This window comes from Bos taurus, chromosome 8, assembly GCF_002263795.3.
Source record: "Bos taurus isolate L1 Dominette 01449 registration number 42190680 breed Hereford chromosome 8, ARS-UCD2.0, whole genome shotgun sequence".
In the NCBI taxonomy this organism is placed as follows: domain Eukaryota; kingdom Metazoa; phylum Chordata; class Mammalia; order Artiodactyla; family Bovidae; genus Bos; species Bos taurus.
In genome coordinates, this window is record NC_037335.1 from 17,010,258 (window position 1) to 17,035,565 (window position 25,308).

The window sequence follows — 25,308 nt, forward strand, 5'->3', positions numbered from 1 at the left end:
TCAAATTATCCAAAATAAGTTATTTTTTGTGAATTATTTTTTAATAATTTGCCCAGTGTTTTGCATTTTGGATTTCTGTGGCTCTTCAGGAAACATTTAAATTTGCTTTTACTACACTGAAATTGGATAACTCTTATCGTTTTCCCACTAGGCTTCAGGAAAGCAAATGGAATTAGATATGCTGTATTACCAAAACATTTCTGGACCAAAAAGGAGAATTGCACACACTGCCAAGGTTGAGGTGAGTCATTTTGTTTCTCTTTCTGTCCCCCATCCCTCCCTCCCTCCCTCCCTCTGGCTTTCTCGCTGCACTTAATATAAAGTTACATTGTCATTTCAAGCTCAAGTGTATTCTAGTACTTGTTACCTTTTATCCACTAGGGGGCACAAGCGGGCAGTCAACAAATACATTGCCTACTTGTAAGAGTTTTTCAAAACCTTCCTTTTTTCCCCATTATCTAACATTTTCATTAAAAGCAGGTATATTGTTTTTGTATAACCTTTGAACTATGAATTAATATGGTCAATCCTCATTGTTTTCAGATTCTGTTTTTGCAGATTCATCTATTCAGTAAAATGCATTTGTATCTTTAAAATCAATACTGATGCTTTTGTGGTCCTCTGTAGATACACACTGGAGAAGGATATGGTAACCCACTCCAGTGTTCTTGCCTGGAGAATCCCATGGATGGAGAAACCTGGTAGGCTGCAGTCCGTGGGGTCGCACAGAGTCAGACACGACTGAAGCGACTTGGCAGCGGTGGCGGGTAGACACACACAGTGGCAAAAAAAAAAAAAAAATTGAATTCCCTGACATACACATTCCCAGCTAAGACTAAACACTGCACCACGGCCTTCTTGTCCAGTGGTCATACTGTTAATCTTATCTGAGTCTATTTAGTGCCATGTTTTCTGCATTTTTGTGTGCTTTGTTGGTGATTTTGTTATTTAAAATGGTCTCCAGGTGGAGTCCTGTCCTCTGTTCCTTGGAGCAAGAAGATTGCACTGTGCCTGACAGAGAAAATGTGTGTTAAAACAACTTTGTTCAGGCATGAGTTATTAGTGCTATTGACCACAAATTCAATATTAATCAGCAGTCTACTAAATGAAGTATTTTTAAACAGAAACACACACATCGCAAGGTTATGTATTGACTTATGCAGCTGTTGTGAGATGCCTGTAGTAGGAGCAGTGGTTTGGTATTCTCTAACCCCTTGTTTGCCAGACTCTTATCGAATCTAACTAGAGTGAGTAAAGGGACTTGACTGTTTTCAAAAGTAATTTGAACCTCTTATAAATTTATATTATAAATGTTTAAGTTCTTTTATGAGATGTAAAAATGTTATTTAACGCAAACTTTGTCTGCACTCATCTCTATTACTTGTACTTGGTATATACTCACAGTAGAATCTTTTGCATGTCATAAAAAGAATTTATGCTTCTAAGTCGCAGATAACAGCTCAAATTCCAGTTCTCAGAAGAGTTGAATGTCCTTGAACAAATATTTAATTTCTTTGTGCTTCATTTCCATGTCCATGAACTGGAAGTAGTGAATGCCTGCCTATCCCAGAGCCAGATATTATAGATATTTACTGAACTAGTTTCACTCCCCTTCTGTCTTATGAAAAAAGTTTTGCTAGAGGCTAATCTTGTTTCCTGTTCATTGCAAATGTTGTGATATTTATAGTTTTCATTTTACTGTGCTATATAGTATCTTTCCAAATTCTTAATTTAAATGATTGTTGGTTTCATCAGTGACTTTTTTAAAAAGTAAATTCTTACTCATGGAAGTAACTGGACAAAAGATAAATTTATCGTTTAAAAAATATTTTGCTGTTTTGCCTTCTAGAAGGGTTGTGACAGTTTACAGTCCTACAGTGTTCAGAGTTCCCTCCCCACAAACCTTACAGAAAGTGGATATTGTTTTTTTTTTAAACCTGTAAATCTGAGTGAGATTTTATTTCCTTATTTTGTATTACATTTCTTTGATTACTGGTGAAGCTGAACATTTTGTGATATGTTCCCTTCTAGTAATGAACATTGCTGTGGAGGAGTCTGATGCTACTTTGCTATCACTCCCAGCGTGGGTCACCTGATGCGTTTGCCTGGCTACCTAGAGGATTCTCTTCTTAAGTTTGAATTCCAGTAACTTGAGTAGAATGTCTTATTAACACTTAAACCTGCAGACAAAGTATCTTTTTCTTATAAGATTATATTTTCTTTCTTATTTCAAGAAAAATTTCTTATATGCTTAAATAGTTGTTCAGTTTTATTATTTCAATTTATTTCGGGGTATACTCCAGTTATGTGTGTATTAGAGCACATATAGTATTATTCATGCATGTTCGCTTAGTCATGTCCAGCTCTTTGCAACCCCAGCACTCTGTCCAGGCTTCTCTGTCCATGGCATTCTCCAGGCAAGAACACTGGAGTGGGTGGCCATTCCCTTCTCCAGGAGATCTTCCTAACCCAAGGATCGAACCTGGGTCTCCTGCATTGGCAGACCGGGTTCTTTACCACTGAGCCACCTGGGAAGCCCATGTAGTATCATAAATGTAGGCATTTCCAAAGAGCTTTTGTGCGAAGAGGAACTTGAAATTATCCATCTTATCAATTTTTAAAATCAGTTTTCTTTTGTATTATGTTGATGTTTATTGGTATCAACCTGAAAACAGATGACTAGTCTGTTCGGGGGATAATCTTGTTACTAATTAGTCGCACTGGGATCTTTCAGACCCAACAACAAGTAGTGCACATGATGACTGCCGTTAAGGACGGGCAGGCTTTTGATCCTGCCACTTCAGAACAGAAGAAAAATACCTTTGTATGTCCAGCCTCTCAGAGCCAGAGGAAAGCCTTAGGAGGTATGAGAAAAGCTTTGTTTAGCCAATTATTTAATAAATGAAATTTTACTTTATTTTAAAAAACATTTTCTATAAAGTCCATATATTACCAATTATATCACATAAAGCTTTACATGAAATAATATGATTAGCATGATGTTTATATGTTAGGCAATAAATAGTCATTTTGCATGCATTCTTACATGAGGGAAGTTGCTTTATAAATTAAATTTGCTCTTCTAGGTTATCCTAGAGTTGGTCACCTGGAATCCTTTTGTGTTTGCATTTTTTTTTTCTTCAAGGGAAGAATATATATTAATATCTCAAGCCTATAAGCAAAACATTGTGAAATTCTGAGTTGATAAAATAAACTCAAATCATCTGAGACTAATGACATTAAAATATACATTTTCCTTTTTCTCCCATTCGTTTTGAACCTCTTAGAAAATTCATGTACATCAAGCAGCCTTCATGAGGATGTAGTTCCTTCAAAGGAAAATCCAGTTGCAAAGCCAAACAGATCACACATTCCTGTGAAAACTATTGCTTCTTTTCCTGTTAAGGTACTATAAACTCAGTCTGAGGACCAGAGCTTTATCTCTAATAACTGTCTAATCCTGCCCACATATTGATCCCCTTAGAGGGTGGCTGTATTCTTCTCTCTTGAAAATCTCTAATTCAGATAAATGCCAAACCTCCTGAAGAGAAATTTCAACCTTTTTGGTGACCCTTAAATAGAGTTATTTATGCCTATTTGTCACTTTCAGTTAATTTGGTTTTCCTGGCAGGCTACATTCCATGGGATTGCAAAGAGTCGTACACGACCGAGAAACTGAACGTGCACACATGCATCCTTGGAAATGTTAGGCATGTATTTTTCAGACCTGTATGCGTGCTCAGTTGCTCAGACATGTCTGACTCTTTGTGACACTATAGACCGTAGTCCTTCAGGCTCCTCTGTCCATGGGATTTCCCAGGCAAGAATGCCAGAGTGGGTTGCCATTTCCTGCTCCAGGGGATCCTCCCAACCCAGGGATCAAACCCCCCAAGTTTTGGCAGGTGGATTCTTTACCACGGAGCCACCTCGGAAGCTCCTTACGTCTATAGCTATGATTAATTTAAGCCATCTCAGATTTTTTTCAGAGCAGAGATGGACATTGGAATATGCCTTTCAAGGCACAGGAAGTGATGGGTGTATATAAGTATGTGAGAGAGACCGGGGTATGGGACAGAGAGAGACAGACCTTCAGAAAATAATGCCCACAAGTAATAAGATAGTACAGCCTTACATCTTTAGTCATTTTTCCCTTACTTGTGGCAGTGATTTTTTTTTTCTTTTTTTACCAAGTATTCCTTGTCAGGGAACTGTCAAGTTTTAAGGCTTTCCCCCTCCCTAAAAGTGAGGTAGTTTAACTCATCCTCGAATTCCCACAGTCTCTTAAAGTCCTTCAGAAGGAATGCTCACCTCGTTTCTGGCTGGGATCATTTGAATTTTTATTTATTTATTTTTGTCCGGGCTGGGACTTTGTTGCTGCATGAGCTCTTCTCTAGTTGCGGTGAGCAGGAGCTTCTCTCTAGCTGCGGTGGGCAGGCTTTTCATTGCAGTGGTTCCTCTTGTTGCAGAACTTGGGCTCCAGGTGCGCAGGCTTCAGTTGTGGCGTGTGGGCTCTAGAGCTCGGGCTTAACAGTTGTGGTGCCTAGGCTTAGTTGCTCCACAGCACGTGGGATCTTCCTGGATCAGGGATCGAACCCGTGTCTCTTGCACTGCAAGTGTGTTCTTTACCACTGAGCCACCAGGGAAGCCCCTAGTTGTGGTCATTTTAATATTGAATATGCATGGATCTTTCATAAATTTTAAGTCCAAACATTTTTCTCAATGCAATGGTAACTGAAAGTCATTAGGATATATATATTTGTTTTAAGAATGGTAAACTACCCCCCTTCCACCTCAGATGCTGATCTCAGGACCTCATCTGGATGCGGAAGCAGCAGAGAGATGGGTAATCAGATCAGCCTTAATAATGGTGGACACACCTGAAACGCTCACGTTAATCGGCTCTGTTCAGTCAATGCCTGACTCTTTGCGACCCCATGGACTGTAGCCTGCCAGACTCCTCTGTCCACAGGATTTCGCAGGCAAAAATACCAGAGTGGGTTGCCATTCTCCATAATCTGCTCTACTCCATTACAAAATAGAAAGTTTAAATAAAAATGGTGGATGTATAGGCAGCCATCCCATTTCCTCTTTTGTGAGTATAGATGATTTATACCTTGCCTTTATTCTACTTTTAATGAGTTTAAAACTTGGAATAATTTTCAAATTTAATTTTGACATAAAGCTCACCTAAGATAGCTTTACCCCCTAGACACATGGTTGGAATGTTAAACAGAAAACACACGTATTCTTTTTTCCTCTAATCAGTGATTTTATATTTGTCAGGATGGTGAAATACGAGGTGGCCATCGGAAGCAGGCTTTAGGAGCATCAGAATCCGCACCCAAAGTCCCTGATGAAGTAAGACGGTGTTATGTCAACCTCTTCTTTGAGAAGTATTTGACAGTTTATAAAACAGAGGATGAGGCATTTAAGAAGGTCAGTACTACATAATATATCTGAAAACACACACACACACACACAATTATACTGAATGAACTCGTAGGGCATAATTACCAAAGAAATTTATTAAGTTTATCTCCACTGCTTTTTTTTTTTTTAATTTTATTTTATTTTTAAACTTTACATAATAGTATTAGTTTTGCCAAATATCAAAATGAATCCGCCACAGGTATTTAAGCCAGGTTGTGGGCCTGGGTTTTCCCTCTGTCTTGAATGGCTTCTCTGGTCTTGCGTGCGTGCTAAGTCACTTCAGTCATGTCTGACCCCTTGCAATCCCATGGACTATAGCCCGCTAGGCTTCTCTGTCCATGGGCTTCTCCAGGCAAGACTGGAGTGCGTTGCCCTCCTCCCCCAGGGGCTCTTCCCAACCCAGGGATTGAATCTGCGTCCCTTAAGTCTCCTGCGTTGCAGGCAGGTTCTTTACCACTAGTGCCACCTGGGAGCGTTGTAAAAAGTACTCTGGTAACTTTTATTGATTAAAAACTGTCTTCATCCGTGAATTCCTATCTAGGCCAGTAGTATATTAATCTCAGTTGTGTCTCCTGACTTTATATACCATCTGGTGAGCCACAGTCGTCACCACTCCCTATTACATACACCTGCTGTGCGCATTTATAAGCCATGCCTGGCTTCTTGCAGCACCTGTGTTTGTAGTTCAGTCAGTTCACTTCAGTTGCTCAGTCATGTCCAACTTTTTGTGGACATGACTGCAGCATGCCAGGCTTCCCTGTCCATCACCAACTCCCAGAGTTTCCTCAAACTCACTTCCACAGAGTCAGTGATGCCATCCAACCATCTCATTCTCTGTCGCCCCCTTCTCCTGCCTTCAGTCTTTACTAGCATCAGGGTCTTTTCCAATGAATCAGTTCTTTTCACATCAGGTGGCCAAAGTATTGGAGTTTCAGCTTCAGCATCAGTCCTTCCAATGGCTATTCAGGACTGATTTCTTTTAGGATTAACTGGCTTGATTTCCTTGCAGTCCAAGGGACTCTCAAGAGTCTTCTCCAACACCACAGTTCAGAAGCATCAATTCTTTAGCGCTCAGCTTTCTTTATGGTCCAACTCTCACATCCATACATGACCACTGGAAAAACCATAGCTTTCACTTTACAGACCTTTGTCAGCAAAGTAATGTCTCTGCTTTTAAATATACTGTCTAGGTTAGTCAAAGCTTTTCTTCCATGGAGCACGTGTCTTTTAATTTCATGACCTCAGTCACCATCTGCAGTGATTTTAGAGCCCAAGAAGATAAAGTCTATCACTGTTTCCATTGTTTCTCCATCTATTTGCCATGAAATGATGGGACCAGATGCCATGATCTTTGTTTTTTGAATGTTGACTTTTAAGCTAGCTTTTTAACTCGCCTCTTTCACTTTCATCAAGAGGCTTTTTAGTTCTTCACTTTCTGCCATAAGGGTGGTGTCATCTGCATATCTGAGGTTGTTGATATTTCTCCCAGCAATCTTGATTTCAGCTTGTGCTTCATCCAGCCTGGCATTTCACATGATGCACTCTGCATATAAGTTAAATCAGCAGGGTAACAATATACAGCCTTGACGTACTCCTTTCCTGATTTGGAGCCAATCTGTTATTCCATGTCCATTTTTAACTGTTGCTTCTTGTCCTACATACAGATTTCTCAGGAGGAAGGTAAGGTGGTCTGATATTCCCATCTCTTGAAGAATTTTCCACAGTTTGTTGTGATCCACACAAAGGCTTTGGTGTAATCAATAAAACAGAAGTAGATGTTTTTCTGGAATTCTCTGTAGTTGCTACTCAGTTTTTTTTTTTTTTTTTTAACCAAATTGAAACCTTTCAAATCAGTGGCAATAGCTGTAGTTACTATCCCATGCACTTTAAAAAAATCCAGTGTGGAGAAGTGAGGACTCTATCTTACTAGATAGAGCCGTTGCTGTTATTTAGTCACTCAGTCGCATCTGACTCTTATTACCCATGGACTATAGCCCACCAGGTTCCTCTGTCCATAGGATTTCCCAGGCAAGAATACTGGAGTGCGTTGTTTTTTCCTTCTTGAGGGCATCTTCCAGACCAAGGGACTGAACCCACGTCTCTTGGCAGGCGGATTCTTCACAACTGAGCCACTGGGGAAGCCCGTTCTAGATAGAGTGAGTCCCATCTAAAGGCAAGCAGACACTTCTCAGCTCCATCTGATTATTGCAGTTTGGAAATTCAAGTTCAGAATTTACAGATTTCTAATCTTTCAATACTTTCTATTTTAAAATCTCTATTTAAAACACTGTTAAACACATGTCTGAGCACTAGACTTGGGCTTTGTGCTGCCCTTCTATGGGGCAAATTCAGATGACTCTGGAGGTTATTTTTATTTATTTATTTTAATTAAATTTTATTTTTAATCAGAGGATAGTTACTTTACAATATTGTGATGGTTTCTGCCATACATCAACATGAATCAGCTATAGGTATACATATGCCCCCTCCCTCTAGACACCGTAAGGGGGCTTCCCTGGTGGCCCAGTGGTAAAGAATACCCCTGCAAATGCAGGAGACATGAGTTCAGCCCCTAATCCAGAAAGATCCCGCATGCCTCAGAGCAACTAAGCCTGTGCCACAACTACTGAGCCTGTGCTGTAGAGCCTGAGCCCTGCAACAAGAGAAGCCACCACAATGATAGAGTAGCCCCTGCTCACTGCAGCTAAGGAACAGTCATGCAGCAGTGAAGACTCAGCACAACCAGAAGACAAATAGAAAAGAAGGCAACGTTAAAAAACACACCATGGGTGAATGCAGGAAGAGGCAGATTTCAGATCAATACAAAAAAGGCCTTTATAACTGATAGTGAAGTGAAAGTCGCTCAGTCATGTCCGATTCTTTGCGACCCCACTGACTATACAGTCCATGGAATTCTCCAGGTCAGAATACTGGAGTGGGTAGCCGTTCCTGTCTCCAGGGGATCTTCCCAACCCAGGGATCGAATCCAAGTCTCCTGCATTGCAGATAGATTCTTTACCAGCTGAGCTACCAGGGAAGCCCGCTTTACATATTCTGGATACAGATCTCTTTGATAAACATTAGCAAAAGTTCTGTCTGTGGGTTTTCTTCTCACTTTCTTGATGTTATCAATTGCAGCACAAAGTTTTTCACCATGATGTATTCGAATTTATTTTTCTTGTGGTCTTAGTATCCTATATAAGATAACTAAGTCACAAAGTAATTTTTTTTTCCTAAGAGGTTGAGAGTTGTAGTTTTATACTTAAGTGTATGATTGTTTAGAATTGATTTTTGCATAATGTGTGAGGTAGAGGTCCAACTTCACTCTTTTGAGTGTGGATATCCGGTTTCATAGCATCACTTTTTCAAAAGATTGTTTTTCCCTCAATTAATTTTCTTATCACTTCTGTTGAAACGTAGTGGAACTGACCATAAATTTTTTTCTATGATTCCATTCCATTGATCTCTATTTCTGTTGTTATGTTAGCACTATACAGTTTTGATTACTGTAGCTTTGTAGTAAGTATTGAAATTGAAAGTGTGAGGTCTTTAAATTTGTTGTTCTTTTTCAACACCATTTTGGTCCCTGGCCTATCCATGTAACTTTTAGGATCAGCTTATATTTCTCAAAAATATTGAGTTAGGATTTTGATAGAGGTTGTTTTGAATCAGTAGATCAATTTGTGGAGTATTACCATTAACAGTGGAGAAGGCGATGGCACCCCACTCCAGTACTCTTGCCTGGAAAATTTCACGGACAGAGGAGCCTGGTAGGCTGCAGTCCATGGGGTCACGAAGAGTCGGACACAACTGAGCGACTTCCCTTTCACTTTTCACTTTCATGCATCGGAGAAGGAAATGGCAACCCACTCCAGTGTTCTCGCCTGGAGAATCCCAGGGACAGTAGAGCCTGGTGGGCTGCCGTCTATGGGGTCACACAGAATCGGACACGACTGAAGTGACTTAGCAACAACCATTAACAATATTCAGTCTTAGAACCATGAACATGAAATGCCTTTACATTTATTTAGATCTTTAATTCAACAGTTTTTGTATTTTTTCAGAGTACAAGTCTTGAAGTGCCTTTGTTGAGTTGATTCCCATGTGTTTTAATCTTTTTTAAAGTTCCTCATGTAAGGGGGGAAAGCTTTCCGTTTTTCTTCATTAAGTACAATAGTAGCTGTTGGGTTTTTGTACATGCCCTTTCTCAGTTTCATTTAAATTTTCTAATATATTGCCATAGAGTTGTTTATAGTATTCCTTTATGACTCTCTCTATTTCTGCAAGTGCTATAGTGATGTCTTCTTTCATTATTGATTTTAATAATTTGAGTCTTCTCATTTTTGGTCAGTCTAGCTAAAGTTTTATCAATTTGGTTGATCTTTTCAAAGAATTCAACTTTTAGTTTTGTTGATTGTCTCTATTTTTAATTATTTTTTAAAGTTTATTTTTAATTGAATGATGGTTGCTTATAATATTGTGTTGGCTTCTGCCATACATCAACTTGAGTCAATAGGTACATATATGTCCCCTGTCTCTTGAACTTCCCTCCCACCTCCCACTCCTTTAATTCTTTATTTTACTTCCACTCTAGTGTTTATTATTTGATTCCTTTTGCTTTCTTTGGGTTTAGTTTCCCATTAAAATTCTAGTTTCTTAAGGTGGAAGGCAAAGTAGCTGATTTGAAATCTTTAAATATAATCATTTACAATATTATTTTTACTCTAAGCATTATTTTAGGTGCATCCTATAAGTTGTATGTTGTGTTTCCATTTTCATTCATCTCAGAATTTTTTCCTTTTTATTTCTTCTTTCATCTGTTTGTTATTTAGGAATGTGTAATTTAATTTCCACTTATTTATGAATTTCTTAAATATTCTGCTGTCTGTAATATAGTACCGTTGTGGTCGGAGAACATTCTTTGTATGGCATTAGTCCTTTTAAATTTACTGAGGATTGTTTTATGACTTAACTGCTCTATGAAAATGTTTTATGATCTGCCCTAAAAAATATAATATGTGTACTTGAAAAGTATATGCACTTTTTTAGAAGTATATGTATTTTCTTGCCTGTGGAGTATTCCATAGATGACTATGAGGTATAATCACTTCATAGTTGAAGTATTGCACTTTTTCTTGGTTTTCTAACTTGTATCGATTATTGAAAGTGTGGTATTGAAGTTTCCAGTTGATTGTTGAGTTATTGTTTACTCGATTCTGTCAGTTTTGCTTTGTGCATTTTGGTGTTTTGATATAAGATGCATGTATGTTTATAATCATTTTGTCTTCCCAATGGATTGATCCTCTTACCATTATAAAATGTATTTCTTTGTCTCTAGTAACAACTTCTGTTTTAAAGATTATATTGCCTGATGTTGGTGTAGCTGCTCCAAATATCTTTGAATTAATGCTTACAGAGTATCTCAATTAGCTTCCTTTTGCTTTCAGCCTCTTTGGTCTTTGAGTTTAGTGTGTGTCTTGTAAACAGCATATAGTTGACTCATATTTTTCCCCATTCTTCCAAATGTAAATGGAGTGTTTAATCTATTTACATTTAATTCAGTGACTAATAACTAATAAAATAGGATTTTACTGTGTGATTTTTCTTTTTATTTCCTCTACAATTGTTGCTTTCTTTTGTGTTAAATATTTTCTAGTTTACTGTTAATTGCCCAGGTCATTTCTTTGATTATATCTTTTGAATTGTGTTCTTACTGTTTATAGTAAGGATTACACTTACCATTTTAATTTCTGACAATCTAGTTCAAATTAAAACTAATTAATTTCAGTAGTATTCAGAAAATTGCTCTTGTAAATCTCCCTGTCATTCCTTTTTACCACTACTGTCATATATTGCATCATATATTATAAACCTATAATTCAATTTTATAATTCTTGCTTTATTTTATCATCTCTTAGATATTACAAAAACATTTATTCTTTTGTATATTTTCCTGTGGAATTACATTTACCAGTGGTCTTCATTTATTCATGTGGATTCAAATTACCTTTTACTGTCCTTTTCAGACTTAAAGAATCCCTTTAGCATTTCTTCCAAGATAGATCTGCTAGTGACAGATTCCGTCAGAGTTTATCTGTGCGTGCTAATTCAGTTCGGTTTTGTGCAGTTCTTTGCGACCCTATGGGCTGTAGCCCACCAGGCTCCTCTGTCCATGGGATTCTCCAGGAAAGAATACTCAAGTGGATTGCCTTGTCCCCCTTCAGGGGATCTTCTCGACCCAGGGATCGAGCGCATGTCTCTTACATGTCCTGCATTGGCAGATGGCTTCTTTACCACTAGTGACACCTGGGATTATCTGTGAATGTCTTAATATCCTCTTCATTGTAAAGCAGAGTTTAGCTGGATATAGAATTCTTGGTTAATAATTTTTTTCTTTCAACACTTAAGAGGTGTCATTTCACAAGGATTCTTTAAACATGATGCCACTTTTCTGTTAATACTTTCAGGATTTTCTTTTTGTCTTTGACTTTGGTCAGTTTGGCATGTCTAGGTGTAACTCTCTGTAAATTCTACTTGCAGTTTGTTGAGCATCATGGATGTATGGATTAATATTTTACATAATATTCAGGAAGTTTAAGACAATTATTTCTTTAGTATTTTCCGCTCCTTTCTTTTTCTGTGCAACTCACATTATGTGTATATAGGTCTCTTTGATGGTGTCCCACAGACATCTGACGTGCTGTTAATTTTTCTTTGTTCTTTTTTCTTATCCACAAACTGAATAATCTAGTGATTTGTCTTTAGGGTCACTGTTTATTCTGCTAGCTTACATCTGTAGTTGAACCCCTACAGTGACTTGTTTGTGTAATTTTTGCACCTTTTAACACCAGAACTTTGATTATTTTTCTATTTCTCTTTATTGGTACTGTCTATTTGATGAAACATCATTTTCACACTTTCTTTTAATTCTCTAGACATTGTTCCATTAGTTTTTAAACATATTTACAATAGCTGATTTAAAGTATGTGTCTTTTGTTGCTCAGTTTCTCAGTTGTGTCCAGTTCTTTGTGACCCCATGGACCATAGCACGCCAGGCTTCCCTGTCCCTGACCATATCCCAGAATTGGCCCAAATTCATGTCCATTGCATTGGTGATGCCATCCAGCCATCTCATCCTCTGATGCCATCTTCTCCTTCTGCCCTCAATCTTTCCCACCATCAGAGACTTTTCCAATGAATTGCCTGTTAGCAGCAGGTGACCAAAATACTGGAGTTTCAGCTTCAGCATCAGTCCTTCCAATGAATGTTCAGGGTTGATTTCCTTTAAGATTGACTGGTTTGATCGCCTCACTGTCCAAGGGACTCATAGGAGTCTTCTCCAGCGCTGCAGTTTGAAGGCATCAATTCTTTGATGCTCTGCCTTCTTTACAGTCCAGCTCTCATAACCATATGTGACCACTGGGAAGACCATAGCCCTTGTCATACAGACCTTTGTCAGCAGAGTAATGTCTCTGCTTTTCAACATACTGTCTATAGGTTTGTCATAGCTTTCCTGCCAAGAAGCAATCATCTTCTGATTTCACGGCCACAGTCACCATTCACAGTGATTTGGAAGCCCAAGAAGAGGAAATCTGTCACTACTTCCACATTTTCCCCTTCTATTTGCCATGAACTGATGGGGCTTAATGCCATGATCTTAGTTTTTTTTAATATTCAGTTTTCAGCCAGCTCTTTCACTCTCCTCCTTCACCCTCATCAAGAGGCTCTTCAGTTCCTCTTCACTTTCTGCCATTAGGGTGATATCATCTGCATATCTGAGGTTGTTGATGTTTCTCCTAGCAATCTTGATTCCAGCTTGTAACTCATCCAGCCCGGAATTTCTCATGATGTGCTCAGCATATAGGTTAAATAGAGTGACAACAGACAGCCCTGTCGTACTTCTTTCTTAATCCTGAACCAGTCAGTTGTTCCATACAGGGTTCTGACTGTTGCTTCTTGACCTATATACAAGTATCTCAGAAGACAGGTAAGATGGTCTGATATTCCCATCTCTGTAAGAGATTTCCACAGTTTGTTATGATCCACACAGTCAAAGGCTTTATCATAGTCAGTGAAACAGAGGTAGATGTTTTTCTGAAACTCCCTAGCGTTCTATATGATCCAGTGAGTGTTGACAATTTGATCTCGGGTTCCTCTGCCTTTTCTAAACCCTGCTTGGATGTCTGGAAGTTCTTGGTTTGCATAATGCTGAAGCTTAGCATGCAAGATTTTAAGCATGAGGAGATGAGTGGAATTGTCCACTGGTTGGAGAAGACTCTTGAGAGTCCCTTGGACTGCAAGGAGATCCAACCAGTCCATTCTGAAGGAGATTAGCCCTGGGATTTCTTTGGAAGGACTGATGCTAAAGCTGAAACTCCAGTACTTTGGCCACCTCATGCGAAGAGTTGACTCATTGGAAAAGACTCTGATGCTGGGAGGGATTGGGGGCAGGAGGAGAAGGGGACGACAGAGGATGACATGGCTGAATGGCATCACTGACTCGATGGACGTGAGTCTGAGTGAACTCCGGGAGTTGGTGATGGACAGGGAGGCCTGGTGTGCTGCGATTCATGGGATCGCAAAGAGTTGGACATGACTGAGCGACTGATCTGATCTGATTTTGAACATTCTTTAGTACTGCCCTTCTTGGAAATTGGGATGAGGATTGACCTTTTCCTGTGGCCAGGGTTTCAGTCCTGTGGCCACTTCTGGGTCTTCCAGATTTCCTGACATATTGAGTGTAGCACTTCGATAACATCATCTTTTAGGGTTTTGAATAGCTCTACTGAAATTCCTTTGCATCCACCTGCGTTATGGACAGTGGAGCTTCCTAAGGCCCACCTCACTTCCCACTCCAAAATGTCTGGCTCTGGGTGACTGACCATCCCATCATGGTTATCCAGTTCATTAAGATTTTTTTTGTACCGTTCTGTGTATTCTTTCCATCTCTTCTTGTTCTCTTCAGCTTCTACTAGGCCTCTACCATTTCTGTCCTTTATCGTTTTTTTCTTTAAAAGACCAAAAGTCTGTGTCTATTAAGTCCAAAATTTGGGCTTTCTCAAGAACATTTTCTCTTGGCTGCTTTTTTTTCCCCCTGTTTGTGATATTTTCCTGCTTCTTTACATGTGTCATGACTTTTTGTAGAAAACCATACAGTTAAATAATGTATTGGAATAGATCTAACATCAGATAGATATTTATTTTTTGCTAGGTTTTTGTTAATTTTTTTCTTGTTGCTTGTTACTTGTTTACTGTCTTTTCTGATATAATCTTGTAGATTCTATATTGTTGCCAGTGTATGGATACTAAGTTCTCTGGCGGCATTTTAAAAATTCTTTTATTTTTAATCTGGACTTCCCTGATAGCTCAGTTGGTAAAGAATCTGCCTACAGTACAGTAGACCCCAGTTCGATTCCTGGGTCAGGAAGGTCTGCTGGAGAAGGATAGGCTACCCACTCCAGTATTCTGGCCTGGAGAATTCTGTGGACTGTGTTGTCCATGGGGTCACAAAGAATCGGACACGACTGAGTGACTTTCGCTTCACTTTTAATTTTAGGATTCACCCTGTATCAACACAATTTAGTTATCAGCCAGTGACTTAGCAAAGTTTCTTAAATGCCTAGGGGATCTTTGTGAGAAGGCATGCCTTCAAACTTGTTTATAAGACAGTCTTAGCTTTTACTTCCATTTTGTGCAGGGTTTCAAGCCCAGCTGTGAATGAGTTCATGGGAACTTCTCTTTTCCAAATCTTTCTTGGGTCACCTTTTATGCCCTAGAAATATGTCAGAGCTTTTCAAAGTCTCTTGTGGTCCTCTAGTTTCCCCAAGATTTCCTTTTACATTTCTGGTCAGGTTCTTGTTTACCCAACTGAAATCCTAGCCTTAGGTACCTGCCATGTTACCACCCAGGTGCTACTGCTTTGAGAATACTCCAGGGGATTGTTGCTGTTCACTCACTCAGTTGTGTCCAATTCTTTGTGACCCTATGGACTGCAGCATGCCAGGCTTCCTTGTCCTTCACTATCTCTCTGAGTTTGTTCAAACTCACATCCATTCAGTTGATGATGCCATCCAACCGTTTCATGCTCTGTCGCCCCATTCTCTTCTTGCCTTCAGTCTTTCCCAGCATCAAGGTCTTTTCCAGTGAGTCGGATTTTTGCATCAGGTAGCCAAAGAATTGGAGCTTCTGCTTCAGTAAGAGTCATTCCAGTGAATATTCAGGGTTGATTTCCCTTAGGATTAACTGGTTTGATCTCCACGCAGTCCAAGGGACTTTCAAGAGTCTTCTCTAACACCACAGTTTGAAAGTATCAATTCTTCGACTCTCAGCCTTTTTTATGGTCCAACTCTCACATTCATACATGAAAAACTATAGTTTTGACCATATGAACCTTTGTCGACAAAGTGATGTCTCTGCCTTTTAAAAGGCTGTCTTGATTGGCCATAGCTTTTCTTCCAGGAAGCAAGCGTCTTTTAATTTCATGACTGCAGTCACCATCCGCAGTGATTTTGGAGCCCAAGGAAATAAAGTCATTCACTGTTTTCATTGTTTCCCTGTCTATTTGCCATGAAGTGATGGAACTGGATGCCATGATCTTAATTTTTTGGATGCTGAGTTTTAAGCTAGCTTTTTCACTCTCCTCTTTCACTTTCATCAAGAGACTCTTTAGTGCCTCTTCACTTTCTGCCATGAGGGTGGTGTCATCTGCCTATCTGACGTTATTGATATTTCTCCCAGCAATCTTGATTCTAGTTTGAACTTCACCCAGTCCAGCATTTTGCATGATGTACTCTGCACGTAAGTTAAATAACCAGGGTGACAATATATATACTCCTTTCCCAATTTTGAACCAGTCTGTTGTTCCATGTCCAGTTCTAACTATTGCTTCTTGACCTGCATACAGATTTTTCAGGAGGCAGGTAAGGTGGTCTGATATTCTCATCTCTTTCAGAATTTTCCAGTCTGTTGTGATCCAGACAGTCAAACGCTTGAGCATAGTCAGTGACATGAAGTAGATGCTTTTCTGGAATTCCCTTGCTTTTTCTATGACCCAACAGACGTTGGCAGTTTGATCTCTAGTTCCTCTGCCTTTTCTGAATCTGGAGGTTCTCGGTTCGTGTACTGTTGACGCCTAGCTTGAAGGATTTTGAGCATTATTACCTTGTTAGCATATAAAATCGGAGAAGGCAATGGCACCCCACTCCAGTACTCTTGCCTCGAAAATCCCATGGACGGAGGAGCCTGGTAGGCTGCAGTCCATGGGGTCACTAAGAGTCAGACACAACTGAGTGACTTCACTTTCACTTTTCACTTTCATGCATTGGAGAAGGAAATGGCAACCCACTCCAGTGTTCTTGCCTAGAGAATCCCAGGGACGGGGGAGCCTGGTGGGAGGCCGTCTATGGGGTCGCACAGAGTCAGACACGACTGAAGCGACTTAGCAGCAGCAGCAGCATGTAAAGTGACTGCAATTGTGTGTAGTTTGAACATTGAACTCGGGAGGGATAGGTTTTTAATTTTTCCTCTAATAAGTTGAGTTCTGTGTCAAATCAAATACTGACTGCCCCCTGAGAATAGAGATTTTTCCAGAGAGCTGGTTGTTCATACAAAATATTGACTGTGCTCTAGGGATGATGCTTTTAATGTAGCTCTGAAAGAGGTCTGTCCTTTCTGTTGGCTACCAGGCTCCTTTTTTTTTTTTTTTTTGCAGCTATGATGCCACTAAGCTGGGGAGAAAAGGGAGTGGGAACAGCCTGAAGATAAAATGGTGGAGCGCACGCTGTCTTACTGAGGTTCAAAGTGTCTCTTAGACAACTTTTGGGTTTTTTTTTTTTTTTTTTTTTCATTTGGCTTTATCTAATTTTCAGAGTTTTGAAATGGTTGGATTAGTTATTTCACCAGTATTTTTTATTGTTTGTGTGGGACAGTTTGTGAAGGTTCTTGTCTTGCCATTGCAAACGTCTGTCACCTCTAGGATTCTGTGTACGTTAAAGAATAATGGCAAAGAGAAACCAAAGAAGAGCCTCTCTAAGAGAAACGTTACCCCTTTTCTTCCAGCTTTGTCTTTTTCAGCATCTCTGTCCTGTCTTTAGGTACTCTCTCCAAACCCCCATAGTGGTCTCTTTGTGATGATTTATTGTAGTGAGGAGACTCCTTTCTGAGGCCCCTGGGCACACGTAGATTCAATTTGCAGCTCTGCAGGAGTAGGCAAGACACTGACTTTTCTTGAGCCTCCATTTCCTCATATAAATTGGTGATCCTCGTAGAATCACAATGAAGATTAAAGGAGAAAACATTTAACAAATTTACACCAAACCTGTACATACTAGGTACACAATAAATTATTAATATAATATACAATTTATTGGGCTTCCCTTGTAGCTCAGTCGGTACAGGATCTGCCTGCAGTGCAGGAGACCTGGGTTCGATCCCTGGGTTGGGAATATCCCCTGGAGAAGGAAATGGCAACCCACTCCAGTATCCTTGCCTGCAAAATCTCATGGACAGAAGAGCCTGGTGGGCTGCAGTCCATGGAGTCGCAAAGAGTCGGACATGACTGAGCAACTAACACGAACTTGGTTCTTTTACTTCATCCCTTCTTACTGACCTGTCATATTGAGTTATGGTATAAAAATAGTAATTAAGGGGTTTATGAAAGTAACTAATAGAAAAAAGATAATGAAAAGAGGACCATGTCTTTCCTTTGCTGTGTGATCTTATGCAAGTTATTTAGTCACTTTGAGCATTAGTTTCCTTGCCTTTTAAATGAGAACACTATAACAGTATGTGTCTCTGTTACAGTAGATTCTCTGTTCATTGAGAATCAGATGAGTTCATGACATTGAGGAAGCTTTGCACCATGCACACACTACAAAAATACAGTGGTCTTTAATTTATGAAGATAAGTGCCTGGCTCTTGAATTAGCTTCATGGGATTAAATTTAGTGTTGTTTCTTCTCAAAAAATATAAACACAAAAATGTAAAATAAATTGTTTTTATTTGTGGCACCATTTCCCTCCATCCCTTGAGTAAGACAAGTATTTTGTCATATTTATTCATGTGTTGCAGATGACATTTATTCTTCATAGAGTTTGGATTTAATATTTTCATTTTGTTATTCACTTTGTGATTTAGGCTAAAACAGAAGAAAAAGTCATTTATGAACACTGTAGCAGTCAAAATATGTATGTGAACATAGCAATAAATACTCTTAAGAAGCTGAGAGACCAAGGTAAATTCTTTTCAATTAAATAGTAAGATAAACACTTGTGATTAACACCTAACACTGAACGTGTTTTCTTCATTAGCAGGGTTGTTTTTAGATATTCAATGAAGTGTATGTTTTAAATATTCTCTGAAGTAAAATGTGCAGGTGGCATTTTTTGTTGTTGAAAATAACCAGTTAGATTTGAAATTAGCCGTGTAAATATAACCTCACTGATGAGATTATCACTGATATATTTATATTTGATTTCTGAATATAAAAATAACTCACCTCCATGTGGAAGAGTAGTTCTGAACTTTTAAAAAATCATTATTGTCTGCCTAATAAACCTATTTTTTTCTACCTCCCCCAGTAAAATTAAGTACTGAGTGATAATGTTTTGTCAGTTAAGGAGTTTTGGAGAGCCACATACCATTGTGATATCTAAGATTTTTCTCATTCCTCAAGAGCCAATTTTACTCCTTTGGAAACAGTATGATACCCATTGAGAATACATGGCAATGAGTTCAAATAATACAGAAAAGCATCTTTTTTAAAACAAAACAAAACAAAGACAGCTGTCTTCCAGATCTCTCATACCTACCCTTCTTTACATGACTACAGAGATGTGTATAATATTAATGAATACAATCATTTTATGTATAGTATGTCTCACTTTTCTTAGGTATCATAAAAGTCTTTAGTCAGCTAATCTGGAATCCATGTTCATACTTAGATCTATATCATACTTTCTATGGACTGTATGAAACTCTACATTGTATAGAACCTATATTGTAAATATTCCGTTATATGGAATCTGTAATATGGATCAACCAAACACTTTTGGATAGTTAGATTGCTCATATTTTTCGAGTATAAACTCTGTGATAAATATATGTGACCTTATTTAAACCTGAGCTTGTGCTAGCAGAAAAGGTCTGTCTGCATGTTTAAAATTGGTAAATATTGTTAACCACCCCAGAAAGGGTTTGCCCATTTAATTTCCCTACCAATAATGAAGTATATGGTTTTCCTTACATCTTGCCAAACTTTCTCATTTATCCTGTTTCAAAAAGTGTGAAGATATAGTAAAAAAAAAAAAAAAAAACAGTTATCTTAGTATTTTTAATTACTATGAAGTTGAAGACCTTTATTTCTCTTTTTATAAATTTGCTCTTTGCATCCTTCTGCCCCCACGTCCACTTTTTAAATTGTTCTGTGCATTCGGGACAGCCTATTCCGTGTGCTCTTTTACTATGCTGCAGATACTGTCTTCAGTTTGGCACTTGTGTGTCAGCCTTATTTATAAAGTTTTTTTTTTTTTTTTATAATATAGAAGTTATTTTCACAATGTAGTCAATCCCTTCTTTCTGGCTTCTGGGTTTTGTGTCATGCTTTGAAAAGCTATTCCATTCTCAAGAATATAAAAACTGTTCCTCAGTGACCATTTCTTTATGGCATTTTTTTAATGTACAGTACTTTAAGTAGACATAAATACATGTATTAAAATACAAGATCTTAGATTAATATTTTCATGGCATTCTAGCTTTTCTCCCTTTTTCTCATGTTAAATATAGCACACAGAAATAAAACATGCAGGTCTAAATACATAGTATAAATATTCCCAATGAAAATAGAGATGGTTTGCAAGCTGTTACAGTTGTGGTAAATGATGATGTAAAACCCATTCCCTTATATGGAATCTATAATACAGATCAGCCAACACATTTGGTTACTCAAATGGCTCAAATTTAAACATACTCTATCCAGGAGTCAAAATGTATTCATTTTAGCAAATGTGATACCCTGACCTTTTTAGTAGTTGAGTAGATTTAACTTTTTCCCAGTTTGGAATTGATTCTGAAGATGTTTGTTCTCACAGGCTGGTTGGATGTTTTAAAATGAAAAGAAATATCTTACTACACTAGAGACATTTTTATGTTCTGTATGTTTTTATGAAGTAGACAAAAGTAATTCATCATCTCAGGAGAAAAGATCCTGTGTGTTTTAGATATGTCTGGAAGCAATGATGATAATAAGACAACTGGATTGAAAAAGAATGAAACGAAAAATGGTAAGCTTACTGTGATAATGATACGCCTTTGTAATTGTGACTTTAAAGGGAAAGTAAATTTGGTTTACTACAGCTTTTAAATTATTATGAAGGATCAACTGCATACTTTGTACATGTATATCCTTTTTAAAAATTAGTATAAATTGGGGATGAAAAAGTGGACTTTTAAATAATATTTGGGTTGAATTCTCAACTTTTTTTTTTTTTTTTTTGTAGTTAATGTATGTCTAGTTAGTAAGTAGTGCTGCTTAAATTTTCAAATTGTACCTGCATTGGAATACCTGGAAATCTTCTTAAAAATGCAGATTCCGATCAGTAGGTCTGAATACAGTTTCAAAATCTGAATTTAGAATAAGAAAGAAGGTAGAGAAAATATTTGAATTTGGTTGTGTTTTTATTAAAACAGATGGCTGTGCTTCTCTTTAAAAAAATGTCTCCTATGTAAGGATTGAAACAATGTTGATGCTTTTAGAATCTCCCAGTCCTTTTCATAACAAAAGGATTTAAAGCAACTTTTAAAAGAGTTTGCTAAAGAGTGTCTAGTAAATTCTGCTAGAGTTTTTAGAAATAGAGTAACCTTGAAAGTTCATTGGAGTGAGGGCATCTGGGACTGGGTTACTGATGTTGGAAAGAGATTCTTTTTGAACTTGAACTCTTTTGCCCTTGTGAGAGTCATCATTTTCCCCACTATCTCCTGCTTATAAGCTTTTGTACTATTCTTATCTGAGTAAATATTAAGAATTGTTAAGATTTCAAGCCAGAAAACCTAGGTGTACCAACTGTGCTGTGTGACTCGGTCACGTGTCGTGACTTTTCTGAACCTCATTTAACTCATCTGTAAAAATGAAGTCAGTTCACATGCCGTTCTGGGTTAATATAAAGTTTATTTTTATTTATTTAGATTCCACTTTTTTTTTTTTTTTTTTTCATTTTTTGGCTGTGCCTCGTGGCAGGCGTGCAGGATCCTAGTCTCGCCTACCAGGGATTGAATCCACACCCACTGTACCGAGAGTGCAGAGTCTTAAGCACAGGACCAACCAAGGAAGTCTCTAGTGTAAAGTTTAAATCAGTGTCCTTAGAATGGGTTTTGGTGTATTTAATATGCACCAGCTATTACTGATGTAATTCTTACTTTACCATCTGCTTCCCAAAGCTTAGGACATCACGTGGTCCAGGGAACAATATTGATTTGTTGTTGTTATTAAAGGATACAAAGACGTGGACTCTTTGAGGCTATCATCTTACTTAAGTTAATCAGAATTCTGCTATTTCATATCCAAAAGGGTTGACAGACTCTAACCTTACCATCTCTTAAAAAAAGGAAAAAAATGCTATTTAAATTGTATTGAATGGCTTTTCTTTTTCTCTTAGGACTCACAGGAATTATGCTCTACAGACATCTTAAAGACTACCTTCTAACTGAAGAACAGTTACGAGAAAATAACTACCCCCAGCCCAACCCTGAAAAACCAGGGAGTATTCTTTTAAACCCAGGCACGACAAAAACTTGTGTAAATGATCGTAAGTATATGGATCTGAAAATTACCCTTTCTGTGTACTGAGACTGGAGCCATAAGAGTCCCAGTGTTCTGATATTTTCCGATGAACACAAGAATTGTGGCCAGCATCATTAAACTGCAGGTAGAAACATAACTGCCTTTCGTTTGCTTTCCCTTTTCTGTTTCATTTTGTTCTGAGTCTCTAAGTGCTTTATGTACCTAATCAATTTTACTAAGTCTTCTTAGTAACCATTTTCAGGTAAGTGCTATTACTACCTCCCTTTATACCAGTGAGGAAACTAAGGGTTAGGGAGGTCAAATTATTTCAGAGTTCACTCAGGAAGTAAGTGGGAGAACCAGGATTTGAACCCAAGGAGTCTGACTGACGCTTCTGCTTCATATGTATCCCTGTACATATGTAGGCAGTGCTGTATTCTGTATACTTCGTACCCTTTCACTAGGAATTCTTATAAAAAGACTTACAATTACTCTTATTATTTTATATTTTCTCCAAATATTTTCTCCATACTTAATGTATTTATACCTATTTCCTCCCCTTGCAAAAAAGAGAGAGCAAGGGAGTATTTAATATTAACACAACTGTCAAATCTTAGGCCCATCAGAGTTTGAAATGCACTTATATAAATATTTTTCATCGGTTAGAAGATATTTATCTTCATCTTTTATGTCTTTGGAACTTGTGTCTTGGGATTATTTTCACCATTTGTTTTCCCTTCTCTTTAAATCCTCTCATTGGAAGGCAGTACACTTAACGGTTAAGAACCTGGACTCGGAAGGAGGACGTCGGGCAGATCTGGGCCGGGATGTTGAATCAGTCACAAGTGACCCTCCCAGCCTCTGAATAATGAGATGACGGTCGCTACCCCCATCGGGTTCATGAGAGTCCATTAAAACTGTGCAGCTGAGCCGCTTGGCACAGTGCTTGCTTCATAATCTCATAAAAGGCACTCACATAAGAGTTGTCACCATCATCATCACCATCAGAGCCAGCTTGAGGGTCATTAATGAAAAACAAGTATTCATAAATGGGTCCAGGGACTTCCGTGGCCGTCCAGTGCTGGGTGTTCGGGTTTGAGCCCTGCTTGGGGATCTAAGGTCCCACACGTCACACGAACATGAGCAAGAAAATTAAGACAGAAATGGGTCTAGTGAAAAAGCCCAGATATACTCTCAGTGACTTAAACAGATCTCTGTGTCTAAAAGGAAGGCACGGGTCCTAATTCAGGAGTTACTGTGTACTAGTGAAAGTGAAATTCGCTCAGTCATGTCCGACTGTGCGACCCCATGGACTGTAGCCCCATGGAATTCCCAGGCAGGAATACTGGAGTAGGAAGCCATTCCCTTCTCCAACTATGTACTAGAGTAGATGACAATTCAAGCTGGTGACAGTCAGGTTGTGGTGCTGCAACCACAACTGCCTGGTGGAGGGTTGACTGTGGAGTCAGGAGAAGGCCTGTTCTGAGCCATGTCATTCCTGACGCAGGAGATGGCTCAGCTGTAAGCACTCCTTCACACAGTCCTGTTCTTTCCCTGGTACTTCGTGATCATGCTGAGTCTGTGCTCATGCCAGGATCAGGAATGCAGAGGCAAGGCCCTGCACTCAGGTCCTCGTTTTTCCTGCCATCTCTTCAGGAACAATTCTCCTGTTCTAGCTTCTAGGAAGACCTGCTGTCGATGTGGGAAGATCTACGGTGTGACTTCTACAGGCAGACACAGCAGGACAGAGGAATGTCACTACCACTTTGGCCGAGTGTTGAGTCATAAAGGTGAGTATCTGGTTCTGTTTCATTTATTTGACAAGCCGAGCCGGTGCCAAATCAGTAGAAAGGTGGGATATTCATTTCAATATGTATTTTTAAATACAACCTGGTAGAGAGAAACTGTTGATTATGAAGTTTCCATTGTACACACCCACTTCTGGGCATCACTTAACTTAGCTGGAGCTCGCTGGCTCAAGAGGCATGTCTGTGACTACTCTTCTGCCCTTTTAGGACCTCAATTCAAGCTGCTGGGGCTTGCCAGGTGGCGCTAGCAGTAAAGAATCCTCCTGCCAATGAAGGAGGCATAAGAGACTTGGGTTCCATCCGTGGGTTGGGAAGATCCCCTGGAGGAGGGGAAATGGCAACCCACTCCAGCATTCTTGCTTGGAGAGTCCCATGGACAGAGGAGCCTGGTAGGCTATAGTCCATAGGGTCACAAAGAGTCACACCTGAGCTTACCATACATATCAGGCAGTTACCTGTTGACTTTACCCACTTCTCACAGGCCAGCATTAGAGTAATTTTGTTGCTAATAGCTTCAATTCCTTGCCCCACCCCGCCCTGAGAGAGAAGGAACACACACTTGATTCCCCAGCCTGGCCCCCATTTTCCCCTGCAGCACAGTAAACTCCCAACAGCCCCCTCAGATGGTGATTTTTCCTACTCGAACCAAAAAACCTGGGCACGGTCATCATCATCTCCCTCTGGCACACTCTTTCTTTTAACATTTTTATTTATTTATCCATCCATCTGTTTAGAATGCAAGGGTTTTTCTTTGTGCCACGTGGCTTGTGGGATCTTAGTTCTCTGACTGGGGATTAAACCCTGGGGCCACAGCTGAGTCCTAACCACTGGGCCGCCAGGGAATCCCCTGGTGAGCCCTGTCATCTCAGAGTGGCCACATCCCACTTACTTTACCTCAGAAGCATCTCTTCTGCCCCACTGCCCGCCGCCCCCCCCCCCCCCACTGCCCCTGCCAGAACCACACCACCCTCACTTCCATCCTAAACTGCTGCAGCGTCCTTCTAGGCTCACTCCATCTGCTATGCCTTTTCCGGTATTCACTGCCCCTCCCCAGTCTATTTCTCACCCAGCAACCCCGAGAATAATTTTTACATCACAGTTCTGTTTACCTCACTCCTCTGCTTTCATGAACGTTCTTCAGTAACTTTGTCAACCCTGCCAGATTTGACCTCTACCCCGATGCCAGATCTTGTACCCTTTCCATGGTTATCTTCATGCCACACTGGCCACCTCAAAAGGTACCTTCTAACCTGCTGTCTCCTGTCCCTTTCGCACAGCTGGTTTCCTCTCATCGT

The 25,308-nt window shown here is 39.2% G+C and overlaps 1 protein-coding gene across 3 annotated transcripts in view; it reads left to right on the forward strand.

The window, feature by feature from the left end:
- LOC100335177 (RNA exonuclease 1 homolog) overlaps window positions 1–25,308 on the forward strand; it is a 44,523-nt gene that overhangs the window by 5,850 nt on the left and 13,365 nt on the right. For 2 of the 3 annotated variants that reach the window (XM_002707832.7, XM_059889356.1), the window contains 8 exons: window positions 152–241; window positions 2,735–2,864; window positions 3,288–3,406; window positions 5,284–5,436; window positions 18,566–18,662; window positions 20,647–20,709; window positions 22,081–22,230; window positions 23,882–23,995. In XM_002707832.7, coding sequence (XP_002707878.4) covers window positions 152–241; window positions 2,735–2,864; window positions 3,288–3,406; window positions 5,284–5,436; window positions 18,566–18,662; window positions 20,647–20,709; window positions 22,081–22,230; window positions 23,882–23,995 — 916 coding nt within the window. The remainder of the gene's footprint in view (window positions 1–151; window positions 242–2,734; window positions 2,865–3,287; window positions 3,407–5,283; window positions 5,437–18,565; window positions 18,663–20,646; window positions 20,710–22,080; window positions 22,231–23,881; window positions 23,996–25,308) is intronic. The other variant, XM_059889355.1, reaches the window with a different exon arrangement.